This window comes from Ambystoma mexicanum, chromosome 8 (genome assembly GCF_040938575.1).
Source record: "Ambystoma mexicanum isolate Mex_15411 chromosome 8, UKY_AmexF1_1, whole genome shotgun sequence".
Taxonomy (NCBI): Eukaryota; Metazoa; Chordata; class Amphibia; order Caudata; family Ambystomatidae; genus Ambystoma; species Ambystoma mexicanum.
The window spans coordinates 1,382,386,229-1,382,401,443 of NC_090929.1; the positions used below are offsets into that span (position 1 = coordinate 1,382,386,229).

The 15,215-nt window shown below is 49.0% G+C and overlaps 1 protein-coding gene across 1 annotated transcript in view; it reads right to left on the minus strand.

The window, feature by feature from the left end:
* The window catches only part of EDRF1 (erythroid differentiation regulatory factor 1), a 1,702,580-nt gene that overhangs the window by 669,708 nt on the left and 1,017,657 nt on the right, over positions 1 to 15,215 (minus strand). The window contains exon 18 of the mRNA XM_069611509.1: positions 10,087 to 10,313. Within this exon, the coding sequence (XP_069467610.1) occupies positions 10,087 to 10,313 (227 nt within the window). The remainder of the gene's footprint in view (positions 1 to 10,086; positions 10,314 to 15,215) is intronic.

The window sequence follows — 15,215 nt, forward strand, 5'->3', positions numbered from 1 at the left end:
AAAGAACTTCAACTGGTAAGAAACCAGCGCTATTCCCTGTCACAGTGCATAGAAGAACAAGTTATTTCTTACCTTGTACCGTTCTTTCGACGGGATGTTCCTCCGACGTATTCCTCATCTTAGATATCTCCTTCCAGCTCTGCCGGCCTCAGAAAATTTTTTCTCTAGAGGGCGCTGCGCGTCGACATCCTCCGAGTCGATGTCCCTCGACAGCCGCCGTATCGACGCCGACGCCATCCTGGCTATAAAGGCCGTGCGCAGCGCCCGTTGCTCAGTTCCGTTTTGTAGCCCACAATAATGCTTTCTGGACTAAACTAATCACCCTGAAGGAGCGTAAGCTGCAACCACAAGGGAAGTAGAACTGCGGGGATGGATGGGAGGGTCGATGAGGAATACGTCGGAGGAACATCCCGTTGAAAGAACGTTACAAGGTAAGAAGTAACTTGTTCTTCGAAGGGATTGTGTCCTCCGACGTATTCCTCATTTTAGATAGGCTCCCATAGCAGTATTCTATTATTGGAGGAGGGAGTACTGACTTCATGCTGTCTTCTACTGATGAATAAAATGCAGTACAGCCCTTCCAAACCTAGTCTCTTGACTGGAGGAGGAATCCAAGTTATAAAATCGTGTAAAGGTATGGACAGACGACCATGTAGCGGCCGCACAGATGTCTTTAACCGGCACACCTCTTTTGAGGGCCGAAGAAGCTGCAATACCTCTGGTCGAATGAGCCCTAAGGTTTTGAGGGGGCTCTTTTCCTGCCATTTTATAACATTCCAGAATGGCTAGAATGATCCATCTGGAAATGGTCTGCTTAGTTATTGGTAACCCCAGCTTGTGACCTGTGTAACCTACAAACAGCTGGTCTGCCTGTCTTATCCTGGCTAGTCTACGGATGTAAAAACTTAAAGCCCTTCTAGGGTCTAGCCTGTGTAACCTCTCTTCCTCTTTCCCCGGGTGAGGAGGAGGATAGAAAGATGGTAGGGTAATCTTCTGAGTGATATGGAATTCAGAAACCACCTTTGGGAGGAAATTAGGCTTCACTTGCAGGACAACTTTGTCTTTGTGAAAGATAGTGTGAGGGGATTTACAAGAAAGAGCTTGTAATTCGCTCACCCTTCTAGCAGATGTAAGTGCTATTAATAAAACAGTTTTAAGGGTAAGGAATCTTAACGAACAAGAATGGAGTGGTTCGAAAGGTGTTCCCATCAGGAAAGTTAGGACTAAGTTTAAATCCCATAGGGGAACTTGGAATGGTCTTGGGGGATAAACATTGGTTAACCCCTTTAGAAATTGTATTACCAAGGGTAACTTGAAATAGGATGGTTCTTCCGCTGTGCGCTTAAAGATGGATAGCGCTGCGAGATAGCCCTTAATGGTGCCAACTTGAAGGCCTGAATTTGCCAAATATAGTAGGAAGGACAAAACCATTGGTGTACCACATGAAAAACGGTTGATATTCTGTTCTCTACACCAGCTGCAAAATCTGTTCCAACGGCAGCGGTATGAAGACTTTGTTGCTGGCCTCCTTGCCGAAAGCAACACCTCCATAACATCATCAGGGAGGTCCCAATCCTTGTACCTCAGCCTTTCAGAAGCCAAGCGTGAAGGTTGAGGGTTTTGATGTCTGGATGGAGAACCTGACCTCCCTTCTGTGAGAGTAGGTTCTCTCTGAGTGGAAGTCGAATTGGAGGGCAGATGGACAAGTCTAGAAGGTCCGGGTACCACGTTCTCCTGGCCCAATCCGGGGCAATTAGGATCATGGTTCTCCGGAATCTTCTCAACCTCCTGATCATTTGAGGAATGACAGGGACCGGTGGGAACGCGTACAGAAGCGGAAACTCCCAGTCCACTATGAACGCGTCTCCCAGAGCTCCTCTCGGGGGAAATTCCCTTGAGCAGAACAGATCGCACTTCCTGTTGAGGCTGGTGGCGAACAGATCTACCTGAGGGGTTCCCCAAAGGGCGAAGATCTCTTGAAGGACTTCCTGAGCTAGCTCCCACTCGTGGGAGACTGTGCTCTGCCTGCTCAGTGCGTCCGCTGTCAAGTTCTTCTCTCCAGCTAGGTGAACTGCCGATAGAGAGATTCCTTCTTGGATTGCCCAAAACCAGAGCTGCATCGCCTCTCTGCACAGGGGTAGTGATCCTACGCCTCCTCTTTTGTTGAGGTAATGCATGGCCACCGTGTTGTCCGTCATTATCAGGACGTTTTTCCCTTGTACAGCTGGCAGGAACGCCTTCAGCGCAAGTCTGATGGCTCTCAGCTCTAACAGGTTGATATGTAGTCTGGACTCCGATGGAGACCAACGACCGCTGATGGTCAAGTCGTTGGCATGGGCTCCCCACCCCGTGAGTGAGGCATCCGTGACTACTGTTATCTCCGGCCAGGGTTGCCAAAACTGTTCTCCTTTCAGAATGTTCTCCTGACAGGCCCACCACTGAAGGTCTCGAGCCACCCTGTCGGGAACCTGAAGAAGATCTCCCTGAGAATTGTGACCACTGAGTCCTCAGTGCCCACTGGAGGGATCTCATTCTCAGGCGAGCCTCTGGCACTAGGAAAATGCAGGATGCCATGAGGCCTAGCAACCTCAAAAAGTAGAAGGCTGGGAGACGTTGGGCATGTTGGAACTTGGTAACCATCTGTAGAATATCTTGAGCCCTCACCTCTGGTGGCGAGGCTTTTCCCAGGGAAGTGTCCAGGATCGCTCCTATGAACTGGAGTCTCTGCGATGGTATCATTTGTGACTTCTTTAAATTTAGGGAGAAGTCCAGTCTGTGAAGGGAGTGGCACACGTGATTTAGCTGGATCTGAGCTTGTTCTGAAGAAACAGCCCTGATCAACCAATCAGCCAGGTAGGGGTAGATGTGAATCCCTTCGCTCCTTAGACTTGCCGCCACTACCGACATTAACTTGGTGAAGACCCTCCGGGCGGAGGTCAGCCCAAATGGCAGCACTCGAAATTGATAGTGAGAGTTGCCAATTGCGAACCTCAGGTATTTCCTGTGTTTGAGATGGATAGGCACATGGAAATAAGCGTCCTGAAGGTCCAGAGATACCAACCAGTCCTGGAACTGAAGGGCCTGGAGGATCTGAGAAAGAGTGACCATCTTGAATTTGTCTTTCCTGAGGAATTTGTTCAATTCTCGCAAGTCCAAGATGGGTCTCAGTCCTCCGTCTTTCTTTGGAATGAGAAAGTAAGGGGTGTACCAGCCCTTGTTCCTCTCCGCTACAGGTAGCGGTTCTATGGCACCTTTCTCTAGCAGGTCCAAAATTTCCTGCAAGAGGAGCGGATCTGGAGCTTTCTGAGAGCTGATCCCCGGTGGATGACTCTGAGGTATACGTAGGAAAGGTAGGCAGTAACCTTGGGCAACTGTCTCCAATGCCCAAGCATCTGACATGATAGCCTGCCATACCGCCAGATGTTGAGTCAACCTGCCTCCTACAGGTGTCCTGTGAGGGAAGTCCTCAGAGTGGTTTTGGGGCGGCTGATGCAGATGCCGATGGTAAAGAGGCACCTGCTGTTGCTGTGGCTTTTGAATATCTACCCCGTCCACCTCGGGTAGTTCTTCTTTGTCCCCTTTGAGCCGGTCGTCCTCTACCTCTTCCGAATGCGGAGTAGAAGCGAAAGGACCTGCCCCTCGCAGAGGTTCCTGTGGGACGAAAAGGTGTCTGACGGATTGCAGCGCCTAGGGATTTTGCTGCTTCTTTTGAAGTTTGCAGTTTCTCTAAACTGTCATCCGCCTTTTTCCCGAACAAAGAAGAGCCATCGAATGGCATGTTCAAGAGCCTGGCTTGCACATCTGGGGCAAAACCAGACTTTCTCAACCAAGCGAATCTCCTGGTTGTTGTACTTGCCGCCATTGCTCTGCTGATACTGTCAGCCGAATCAATGCCCGTCTGGAGGGATTCGCACATAGCGTCTTTACCGTCCTGTATAATATTCAGGAACGCATCCCTTTCTTCTCCCTCCGGGATGCAGTCAGCCGCTGTAGAAGCACACTCCCAAAGTGTATGGCTGAATCTAGCAAGGGTGCAAGTAGCATTAACAGATTTTAACGCCATGCTACATGCCGAAAAAACTTTCTTTGCCATAGCATCATATTTTTTATCGTCCCTGTCCTGTGGGACGGTAGGATAAGCCGTCTTGACATCGGTAGAGGATGCTGCCTGTACCACCAGACTTTCTGGGGACGGGTGTTTAGACAAAAACTCCGGGTCTGTAGAGGATACCCTGTACTTTGTAGACAGTTTTTGATTTACTGCCGGTACGACATCTGGGGTTTCCCAGTTTGTCATAATCTTCCTCTGAAGAGCTTTATGAAAAGGCACCACAGGATCCTCCTGTGGGCCTTTGTCAAGAATATCTGTGAGGCCATCTTGTTGGAAAGATTGTGAAGGTGCAGACCACCCCATAAACTCTGTGATCCTGGCCATTAAGGCTCTATAGGGGGTTTCAGCATGTTCCCCCGGGTCTGGCCTAGCAAACTCCACCTCAGGGGCGGTGTCTAACCCACTTGCCTCATGTAAGGAATCATGAAGATCCTTTAACCTGCGTTCTTCAGAGGAAAATCCCTCTCTAATTGGGGTTACAGGTCCCTGCAACTCAAATGTGTCTTCCTGTTCAGACAATTCACCCTCTTCCATAATTGAGGACATAGTTCTCAATTGTTCTGAACTCATAAAGGGTGTAAACCCCATTTCCAAGGCAGAGGGTGCCGAACCTGTCATAATCGGCCTCGAAAACGTCGATGTCGTCGACGTCGAAGGCTTCGAGCTTGGCGTCGAAAACAAAGGCGGAAGCCTCGAAGACTTCGACAGAATTGGGATTCTGCTCAACAATCTCGAAGCCATCGACATCGAGGACCTGGGGATAGTCACTGGGTGTGTCGTAACCGTGACTTTTCTTAGCGTCGACACCGGTGTCGAAGCTGGCGTCGAGTCGACAGACTTGTGTGTCGAAGGTCCCTTCGACAACGGCGTCGAAGACATCGACCTCGACGGAACCTTCGTCGACGGCGTCGACGGAACCTTCGAGGAAGGTTTGGAGGTCATAGTCCTACTCGAGGGTTCGTGACGCGCTTGAGAGGTTTCCTTCGCCGGGTACTGCGACTCGCGGCGTTTTTGACCTTCGGGTCTTTCGACCAGAGCATCGCTCTCGGCAGTCTTCGAGGGGGTCGAGGCCGCTTTCTCGAAGACGCTCGTCATATTTTTGTAGAATTCCTCCCATTCAGCCCGGGAACTATGTTTCGTGGGGCACGGGATTCTCTTTGGCGAAACAGAGGAAGAGGAAGACGGAGAAGGGGATCTTCGACGTCTCCTCTTCGAGTGCTTCGATCTCGAGGAGTGATGAGACCCACTCCGAGATCTGGAGCGCGAATGGTGACGAGGAGACGAATGTCTCGACTTCGTCGACGAAGAAGAAGCTTTAAAAGTCTTACCTTTCTCCAGCTTCCCCCTACGCTCCTTCAGGGCCTTAGCTGTCATGGACATACAGTCCTCGCACTCCGAGAAAATGGTGTTCAGATCCCAAACACCACAGACAAACTCTGTGAAGGTCAGTCAGCGACATCTTTTTCCCACAATCTCGGCATTTTTTGAAGCCGGATCGAGGAGTTGTCGGTTCCGACGAAGAAGCCATCGAGTACAGATCGAATAACTCGAAGTAAATAGGTTTAACCTGACAAAACTGAGCAATGGTATTCCGAGGCACTGAGTAAGCGCGGAAAAACGGAACTGAGCAACGGGCGCTGCGTGCGGCCTTTATAGCCAGGATGACGTCAGCGTCGATACGGCGGCTGTTGAGGGACATCGACTCAGAGGACGTCGACGCGCAGCGCCCTCTAGAGAAAAAAAATTCCGAGGCCAGCAGAGCTGGAAGGAGATATCTAAGATGAGGAATACGTCGGAGGTCACAATCCCTTCGAAAGATAGATTTGAGATCTCAATATCTATACAATTGGATTATATATTTATCTAGCATTGGAAATTCATTTATTTTTTTCCTTTTTCACTATTCCCTGAAACTTCCACCCTTCAACCCCAATCCTGAATCTCGGTCACCATCTGTGCAAATTTATGTTCTTACAATACCAAATATCATCTATCATCAACAATTCATTTTTGAATCATGTGTTTTTGAAATTGTGGATATTGGTCGTTTTATTTTGAATCTTTTGCTACTAATGCATATGCTTTATAAATATTTGATTTGAATATTGACTGAATGTATCTGGCAAATAGCCCTGATTGAAAAAGGCACAGTACGTGCCGAAACACGTGTCTCAATGAAAGGGTTTTTATGATTTATTGAATCAGAATAACTACAACTATTCTAGGCGGAGAGTTATTTACTTTAGTGGCGCAGCCCACTTGTGAGGGTTCTTCACAGATACTTTTGAATACTACAGAGCAGGGGTATTTCTCTGTACTCTCACGGCCATGCGACACACTCTATAGTTGGGCGCAGAGCACTTACAGATTATTTCAAGACCCCACTGTGCAGAAAATAATGTATTATTTGGTAGGTTCAGCTGGTTGCAAGAGACTGGACATCCAAGTACTCCTTTTCCAGATGAGAGGGCTGGTTAGAGGCTGGTATCTTGTATCTCAGGATGCCACAATTACTTTAGGACAACAGGTTCTACATCTCCTTGAAAAGCTGCAACATTTTAATTTTGTGGCCCCTTTACACTTTTTATGTGGTCCATGTAGTGAGCTCTTGTAGCCTTCACAATCTCTGCCCTGTTCATACTTGGCTGTTAAAAGGTGTGTACGTTTGTACATAGTATTGTCCTTTTTGTTCTAAATGTTTCCATCCTCCTGTTCCCTTTTTTTTTTTAGATAATTGAGTTTACTAGTATAGCATCTGGAAGCATGTTTTTCAGAGTGCTTAAAAAAACTTTTCTAGACAGTTTATTGAGAGTTTCCACTATTCATTGATGTTATGTTATGCAAATTTGTAAAGCGCGACATTCACCCGAAGGCGTCTTGGCTCTAACCAAAAAGGTAGACTGGAAAAAGAAACCGACTAGTAACAGAAAGTTTAGAAAAGATACGTTTTTAACATACAACGAAAAATCAAATGATGCTCTATTTCCCGCAGAGCATAGGGTAGGGCGCTCCAAGCTTTTGATGCAGCCACAGAGAAAGCGTGTCCACCAACACAGGAGTGCTTAGTCCAGGGAATTTGAATGGTCATGGAGGTTTGAGAGCAAAGTACTCTAGATGGAATATAAAGGGGGACATTTCGCCTGGATATATTCTGCCCCCTGTTTATAGAAGGCATTATGTACAATACACAGAGACTTGAACAACACCCTCATCTCAACTGGAAGCCAGTGCAGTTGGCAAAGACTAGGGGACATGTGAGCACTATAAGGTGGGTGGGTAGCTGCTCTCGCAACCATGTTTTGTAGTAGCTGAAGTTGATGTATGCAGGCAGGTTGTACTAAAGAGAGTGCATTGTAGTAGTCAATACCACTCGTTACCAAAGAGGAAAATAAAGGAGCATGAAAATGTGATGGGATATAGGGAAAACCTTAGGAAGGACCCTCAGCTTAAAATGGCCTGATTGGCAAATGGTTGATACCTGATCAGACATTAAAAGAGTGTTAGAGATTTTAACACCTAAATCCTTCACCATAGTGACAGACAAAAGGAAAAGGGCCCAGGCTAGAGGGCCAGAACAGAGAAGTACAGTAGAGGATCAGTTATACCCACAACCAGCACCTCTGTTTTGTTAGCATTTAACTTCAGCCAGTCCCTGGACATCCATTCACCCACACCCTCCAAGCAACAGGACAGATCCAGCCGGAGGAGAATCTGTGTGTCGTCGGCATAGCAGTGGCATAGGAAGCCATGGGACGGGATGATAACACGAAGAGGCTGAATGTAAACGTTGAAGAGAATAGGTGATACTGCAGAGGCTTTCGGGACTCACGACAGAGGGGCTAGTTTGGATTTGAAAGGAGGCAAGGAGACAGATGGGGATCGACCTGAGAGAAAGGAGGTGAACCACTGGAGCACTAGGCCAGAAAGGCCAGCAGAGGAGAGGCGAGCAACCATGGTGGGGTGGTCAACTGTGTCAAAAGCGGCTAATAGATCTAAATGAATCAGTGCTCCGACTCCACCCTGGCCCACCAACCTTGCCAGAGCATCCACTACGGCCACAAGCACTGATTCAGTACCCCTGCCAGGCCGAAACCTAGACTGGAAAGGGTCTAGAAAGTGAGACGATTCTAGGAAAGCACAGTGGGGAAATAAGAGATTCAAGCACCTTCATAGTGAACGGGAGAAGAGAAATGGCACAGAAATTTGTAAGAACTGCAGGTTCCAGCAGGGGCCTCTTAAGTAAAGGAATTACACGAGCGTGGTTTAGTTTGATGGGAGTATGCAGTGTTCTACATCGGACGCAGAAAGGGATTGTGGGCTTCAATGAGTCTAGGGGTTCCATCTCAATGCTATATCATGCCCTGCTTGCCATCAGTGGAGCATGAGTGTGCCTGCATAAAGTATAGGAGAGTGTGTGAATTGTAGTGTTTCAAGGGTAGGTGAGGAGGTAATGGTGTGAGCATCTCAGTACAGACAACTCGGTCTAGTGTATGCACTGTTGAGGGGGTGGGTCCCTTTTACTAGTTGCTTCAGGTGTAATGCCTCCACATTTATTGAAAGGGATCTAGACAACAGTGTTGTAAAGCTCCTCCAGCCATAAGCAGAAATAACCCAAGATGGTCAGCCAGTCAGGATCCACCATTAGGTTAGCAACCACGTCCATGAATTTGGCTGGTAAGGTAGAGGGGTGGGAGACCAAGACAAACGTGAAGGTTGCTGATTCAATTATATGGCAGTGGACCAGGAGAGATGCATGGTGTGGGATTATGTCAACGGTGCTAGCTGGGTACACAGCTGTTCCTCGTGTATAATGGTGGCTATTCCTCACTTTTATACCAGCACAGTTAGTGCAGTTTACACTGAAATTAGGTGAAATGGCATCATGGAGTACTGCTGCATAGTCATCTGTGAGCCAGGTCGAGTGGTAAAGAAAAGGTAGGTGTGCCCCTTTAGAGGAAGGTCACGGAAGTCAGGGCTAACCATTTACAGAGATGGTGCATTGATGAGGATGCAGCTTGTCCCAAGGGTCCCTTGACTAAGTTTTCTAAGGGGGAGCTGTTGCTTGGGTGCAGGGTTGGACTATGGTAGGATACAGACATTCACTGTCCTGTGGCCCTGCCTTGCTAGGCTGTGCGTCTTGGTGGTCTGGTATTGTGAAGGCACGTCTCGTTGCATGTTGGAATAATGTTGGCATGAGTCAGTATAACCATCGAGCAAGCTTGGTAGGTTGTGGTGGTCTTCCTGTTGCTGGTCTTCTAAGGAGTATGTGCCTAGTCTACCAAGGTTTATCCCATGCTTTGCTATGTATGGAATGATTATTGCTGAAGCCATAGTTCCTTTGGATGGTACAAAGGGTCATAAATATAAATGATCTTTATTTAACTACATTACTCTGGTGGATTACGCTGTAAAAATACAGGATTGTATGACCATTTACAGTTTTAAGCAGAGCACCAAAACATCACTAAAGAGAATTCTAGAAGGAATGCTGCACATTGCATTAGTCCGGAGGGCAAAACATGCTTGCACCACAATGAGGGTCTAAAAGTGCATCTTTTGGTAGTGGGTATTGGACATGAGAAGTAGCACATTACTATAAAGACAATGACATTGTGTTTTAAGGGGCCACATCATGGCAAAAAGTTGCAAGTTAAACAAAAGCAGTGAAAGGCTAAACCCAGTTTAAGTATTTATAGGGATGGAAATAAATTGGTGATTCTAACTACCGAAGGTCAGCCAAAACACATTTGGCCACTGTACGTTGTGCTGAATTCACAAAAGTTGATAAAAGGAGCAAGTCGGTAGAAGAAGTAATGTGCAAAAGCTTCAGAACAATCGTACAACATGGATGTTCAACACATATATACATATATTTTTCAATCAATGTAAAGAAGTACTTTAGCCACAATAAGCACAAACATAAATATTGCACTTAAAGGTATAGTTTTCAAAGTGAACATTAAACAGCATTTTACCTTATTGTAATATAATGTTTCCTCAGGGGAAAATTCTCCTCTCCTGTAATCATCTCCGAGGGCACAATGCGCCTGAGCACAAATTCGCATCAGTCTTCCTGTGTTGCATAACAGGAGGGCAGTATTTGTTGCATCACTGATGGCTTTAAAATTATCAATGCCCTTTTCAAAGCATGAAAAGCTTTTCTTCCATAGTTCCTGCTCTACGCCGGACACACTTTTACTCACTAGATAAGAACGAAATCATGTATTTCAAATGTCATGTATGCATTTGCTTTGATTTCAGTGAACAAATATTGTAGTGACCATTTAAAATAACAATTACAAAATGTGTATACCTTTAGTAAGCAAAAATTCTTACTGCAACCAATGTGGATTTATTTCACATAAAAGAAAAAAGTTCCACAAAAATTAAAGGGGAAAAAAAAAAAACTCTCCCGTCCGCGAACATTTTTCCACACATTCATGATGTTCCAATATTCAACACCCAGGCTACTACCCTGTTCCTCTCAAGAGTAACATCACATGACTCATTCACATCAATGTATTTATTAATTTAATAAAAACACGCTTTAAAATTGTCTACTCAATTATGGTATTGCAACACACCTTTCATTTATTAATACAATGCTCAGTGCTACATAATTCAGAATCCAGTACATTCATCCGGTGGTCTAATCTCAAACTAAAAAACATATTGCTAACCCTAGAGATTGATTTAAAAAATCACATTAATCTGCCACCTGATATATGTGTTTTGCTCCCAGCTTCCTCCTGGTAAGAATCCCGCTTTTTCACAAAGTGAAGTCTCTTACTGCACTTGAATAAATGCTAGCCACGTTTTTCTGCTAAAGATGTCTAAAGAGGAAATGACTTCTTTAGCAGAAAAAACGTGGCTTACATAAGAAATGTGCTTATAGAAAATAAAAATGTGTTACCTTTTTAACTCAAGGTAGTGGAGCGTTTTTTTCAAAAAGTAAATCCATTAAGCCTCATATTGTTGCATTCTAAATTGCTAACCTCATCTGGGGGTGTCTTTTGTATTGCAATAACTTGTGACATCAAATAAGAGACAAGGTCCTGCTTGCGGAAAAAGTCTAGAAACACTAGAGATTTGAGTATCTAGGTGGACGTCATGTTACATTCAATAATCCTATGTTTTGTAATCCTTTTTCAAAAGGTACACACTTCCACATTAACTTTGTAATGCATAAACCAAATGTGTGGTACAAGTTCTTAAAGTCAATTTTCTTCTCGATATGAGTATCCCAGAAATACTACCCTATGATTACATTATCCCATGAAGAACAATTCAGACACTAACCAGTAACTTTTTTCAAAGTGGCCAGATTTGTTCGGACAGCTGTTATTGTTTGTTTATTTATTGGGTAATGTGCACCAAACCCTCAGGTAGCCGGGCGCAGCAGTTACAAGAATATTTGAAGCTTAGTTACAACATGAGGAACAAGTTACTTACCTGTAACTGTTGTTCTCCAGCATGGGTCTGGCATGGATTCACATGCTCATGAATATTCCCCGTCGTCAGGCTGGGAATCCTCGGTAAAGAAAAAACCAGTATCAGTTTCGTTTCTGATCTGTCTTTCGTAGTAATAACCAATCACTGGTCTCTGCGTCATACTGACCACAGCCAATGACTGCCCTCTACCTAAGCACCGCCTCTGGCAGCCATCTTCAGATTTGGAAGCACGTGAAGTGGCAGTATGACCAAGTGAAGAGCCGCAGAGGGGTAGGCGGGAGGGTTCGCATGTGAATCCATGCCAGACCCATGCTGGAGAACAACAGTTACAGGTAAGTAACTTGTTCCTTCTCCAGCATGGGGTCTGGCATGGATTCACATGCTCATGAATAAGAGAATACATAGCAGTACACAGATGCACAACCACGGGAGGTGGCAAAGGCTCAACATTAAGCATCACATCAACTCAACATTAAGCATCTTACCTCCTCACCAGGCTCACCTCAGGCGAACAGGTTGCGCAGCACTGCTTGGCCGACCCTCGACTCCTCCCTGGAATCCCGGTCGACGCAGTAGAATTTCGTGAAGGTGTGCGTCGACCTCCACGTAGCAGCCCTGCATATGTCCAGCAGGGGCACACCAGATAGGAACGCCGTGGTAGCTGCGATCGCTCTGGTGGAATGGGCTCTCGGACGGCCAGGCAGCGGTCGGTTTGCCAACCGGTGACAGTACATGATACAGCCGGAGAGCCATCTGGAAATGGAAGCCTTCGAGAGAGCCTTCCCCTGATTGACAGGTCCAAAGTTCACAAAGAGTTGTGACGTCTTCCGAAAACACTTTGTGCGGTCTACGTAGAACTTCAGCGCTCTAGCCACATCCAGCGAGTGCAAAGTCCTCTCAGCCGGCGACGAAGGCGACGGGAAGAACACAGGCAACACCAAGGGTTCGTTGAGATGGAAGTCCGACGGCACCTTGGGCATGAAGGAGGGGTGCGTCCTGAGCACTACCCTCGTGTCGTGGAAAGTCAAGTACGGGGCCTTGCAGGAAAGGGCCTGGATCTCTCCCACTCGTCGTGCGGAGGTGATGGCCACAAGAAAAGCTGTTTTCCACGATAGAAACTTCAACGGGGCCGAGTGCAGAGGCTCGAACGGAGGTCCCATGAGCTTGGTCAGCACCACGTTGAGCTCCCACGCCGGGGCCGGAGCCTTCACCGGCGGGAACGATCTGAACAGTCCCTTCATGAACTCCTTCACCAGACGATGAGACCACAAGGACGTCCGCCCCGTGGTTCTGGTGTATCGGGAGATCGCAGCAAGATGAATCTTGATGGACGCGTGTGCCAGACCAGCTTTGGCCAGCGTCAGCAGGTACGGCAGTACTTGGGGAGCCGTAATCCGTAGAGGGTTAATCTTCTGTGCGTGGCACCAGACAGAGAACCTCTTCCATTTGTGTCCGTAGCATTTAAGAGTCGAGGACGCCCTGGCCTTTGCAAGAACCTCTCTGCAATCGGCCGGTATGTCGTATCCTCCAAACTCTAGCGCTGCAGGAGCCAGGCCTGCAAGTTCAGCGACTTCGGGTCGTGGTGGAGGATGGCGCCTCCTTCCCTGGAGAGTAGATCCGCGTCCGCCGGCAGCTTGATCGACGGGGACGCTGACAAGTCCAGAAGGTCCGGGAACCATATCTGCCTCGGCCACGCAGGTGCGACGAGGATCATCCTGCACCGTGACCTCTTGAGCTGGTTGACGAGCCGGATTAGCAGAGGCAAGGGAGGGAACGCGTAGAGGAACAGGCCCTCCCAGGGGAACGAGAAAGCATCGCCCATGCTCCTCGTCTGGGGAAACCTGCTGGCGAACCTCCGGCACTTGGTGTTCGTCGCCGTCGCGAACAGGTCGATCTGGGGTGTGCCCCACCGTCGGAAGAGGGGATCCACCAGATCCTGCCGTAGTTCCCACTCGTGGCACGAGCGCAGCTCCCTGCTGAGTGAGTCGGCGATGGTGTTTTTTATCCCTGCCAGATGAAACGGCACCAGAAAAATCCCTTGGGCGACGGCCCAATGCCACAGGTCCTGCGCCTCCTTGGACAGCGCTGGGGACCTAGTTCCGCCCTGTTTCCTGATGTAAAACATGGTGGTGGTGTTGTCGGTGAAGATCCTCACCACCTTGCCCTTGAGGGACGGAAGGAAGGACCTGAGGGCCCAAAACACTGCACGGAGCTCCAGGACGTTGATATGCAGGGACTTCTCCGTCGGGAGCCAGAGTCCTCTTGCGTGCAGATTTTCGGTGTGCGCTCCCCACCCTTCCAGGGAGGCATCCGTGGTCACAGTCTCCTGGTGGGCTGGGGTCTGGAAGTCCATGCCCGCCGTCAGATGCGCGCGGGTGCCCCACCACCGTATCGCTCGTCGGAAACTCTCGTCGAGCTTGATCCTTTCCTCGAAGCTGCCCGTCGTCTGGATCCAGCGCGCATCCAGGAATTCTTGCAACGGGCGCATCCGGAGCCTGCACATGGGAATGAGGTAGATGCAGGAAGACATCATCCCGAGGAGGGACTTGATGGACCTCACCTTGGCCGCGTCGGCCACCAACATCCGTTGCACCTTGCCCAAGATGGTCCTGGTCCTCTCCTCCGACGGGGAGGCCAGAAGGGACACTGTGTCGAGCCTCGCTCCCAGAAACAGTGCGACTTGCGCGGGCACCAGGTGGGATTTGGCGTAGTTCACGGAGAATCCCAGGTCCGTGAGGAGTTGGACGGTCCTTGCCGTGTGGACCACGGCGAGCTCCCTCGTCTTGGCGCGGATGAGCCAGTCGTCCAGGTAGGGGTAGACGTGAATCCCCTCGCGGCGCAGCTGCGCCGCCACCGGTGCGAGGCACTTGGTGAATACCCTGGGTGCCGACCGTAGTCCGAAGGGAAGGGCTTTGAACTGGTAATGACGCCCTTGGACCACGAATCTGAGGAATTTTCGGTGCCCCTTTAGGATGGGAATGTGGAAGTAGGCATCCTCCAAATCCAACGACGATAGGAAGTCTCCTTCCTCCAGCTGACCCAGGACGTGCTGGAGGGTGACCATCCGGAACTTCTGCGCCTTGATGAACTTGTTCAGACGTCGCAGGTCTAGGATGGGGCGCCATCCTCCCGTCTTCTTCTTCACGAGGAAGTATCGCGAGTAGACTCCGGAGCCCCGAAGCCTCTTTGGGACGAGTTCGATGGCGCCCTTTCTGAGCATCGCCTTTACCTCCAGGAGAAGTTGAGGGACGTGAAGTTCTTTCCTGGCCACGGGGGGGACGCGCGGGCACCTTCTTTGAAACTCGAGCGCGTGGCCCCGGGCCAGGGCGTCCAGCACCCAACGGTCGGTGGAGATGGACTCCCACACGCTGACGAAGCCCGCCAGCCGGCCTCCCACCGGGGTGCTTCGGTGGGGGCCCGACCCCACGGCCGGTTCAATCCTGCTTGGACGCGGCCTTGCCGCCTTGACCTCCTTGGCGACGACGGCGGGGTCCGCTAGACTTGCCTCGTCCTCTGTAGGCCTCTTGCGACGACGAGCGGGCCGCTTGACGGTAGGAAGCGAAACCGCCGCCGGAACCTTTGGAGGCGCCCTTGCCTCCGCCGCTCCGAAAGGGCGTTCGTCGTTGCTGCAGGCCTCCAAGGGCCCTGGCCG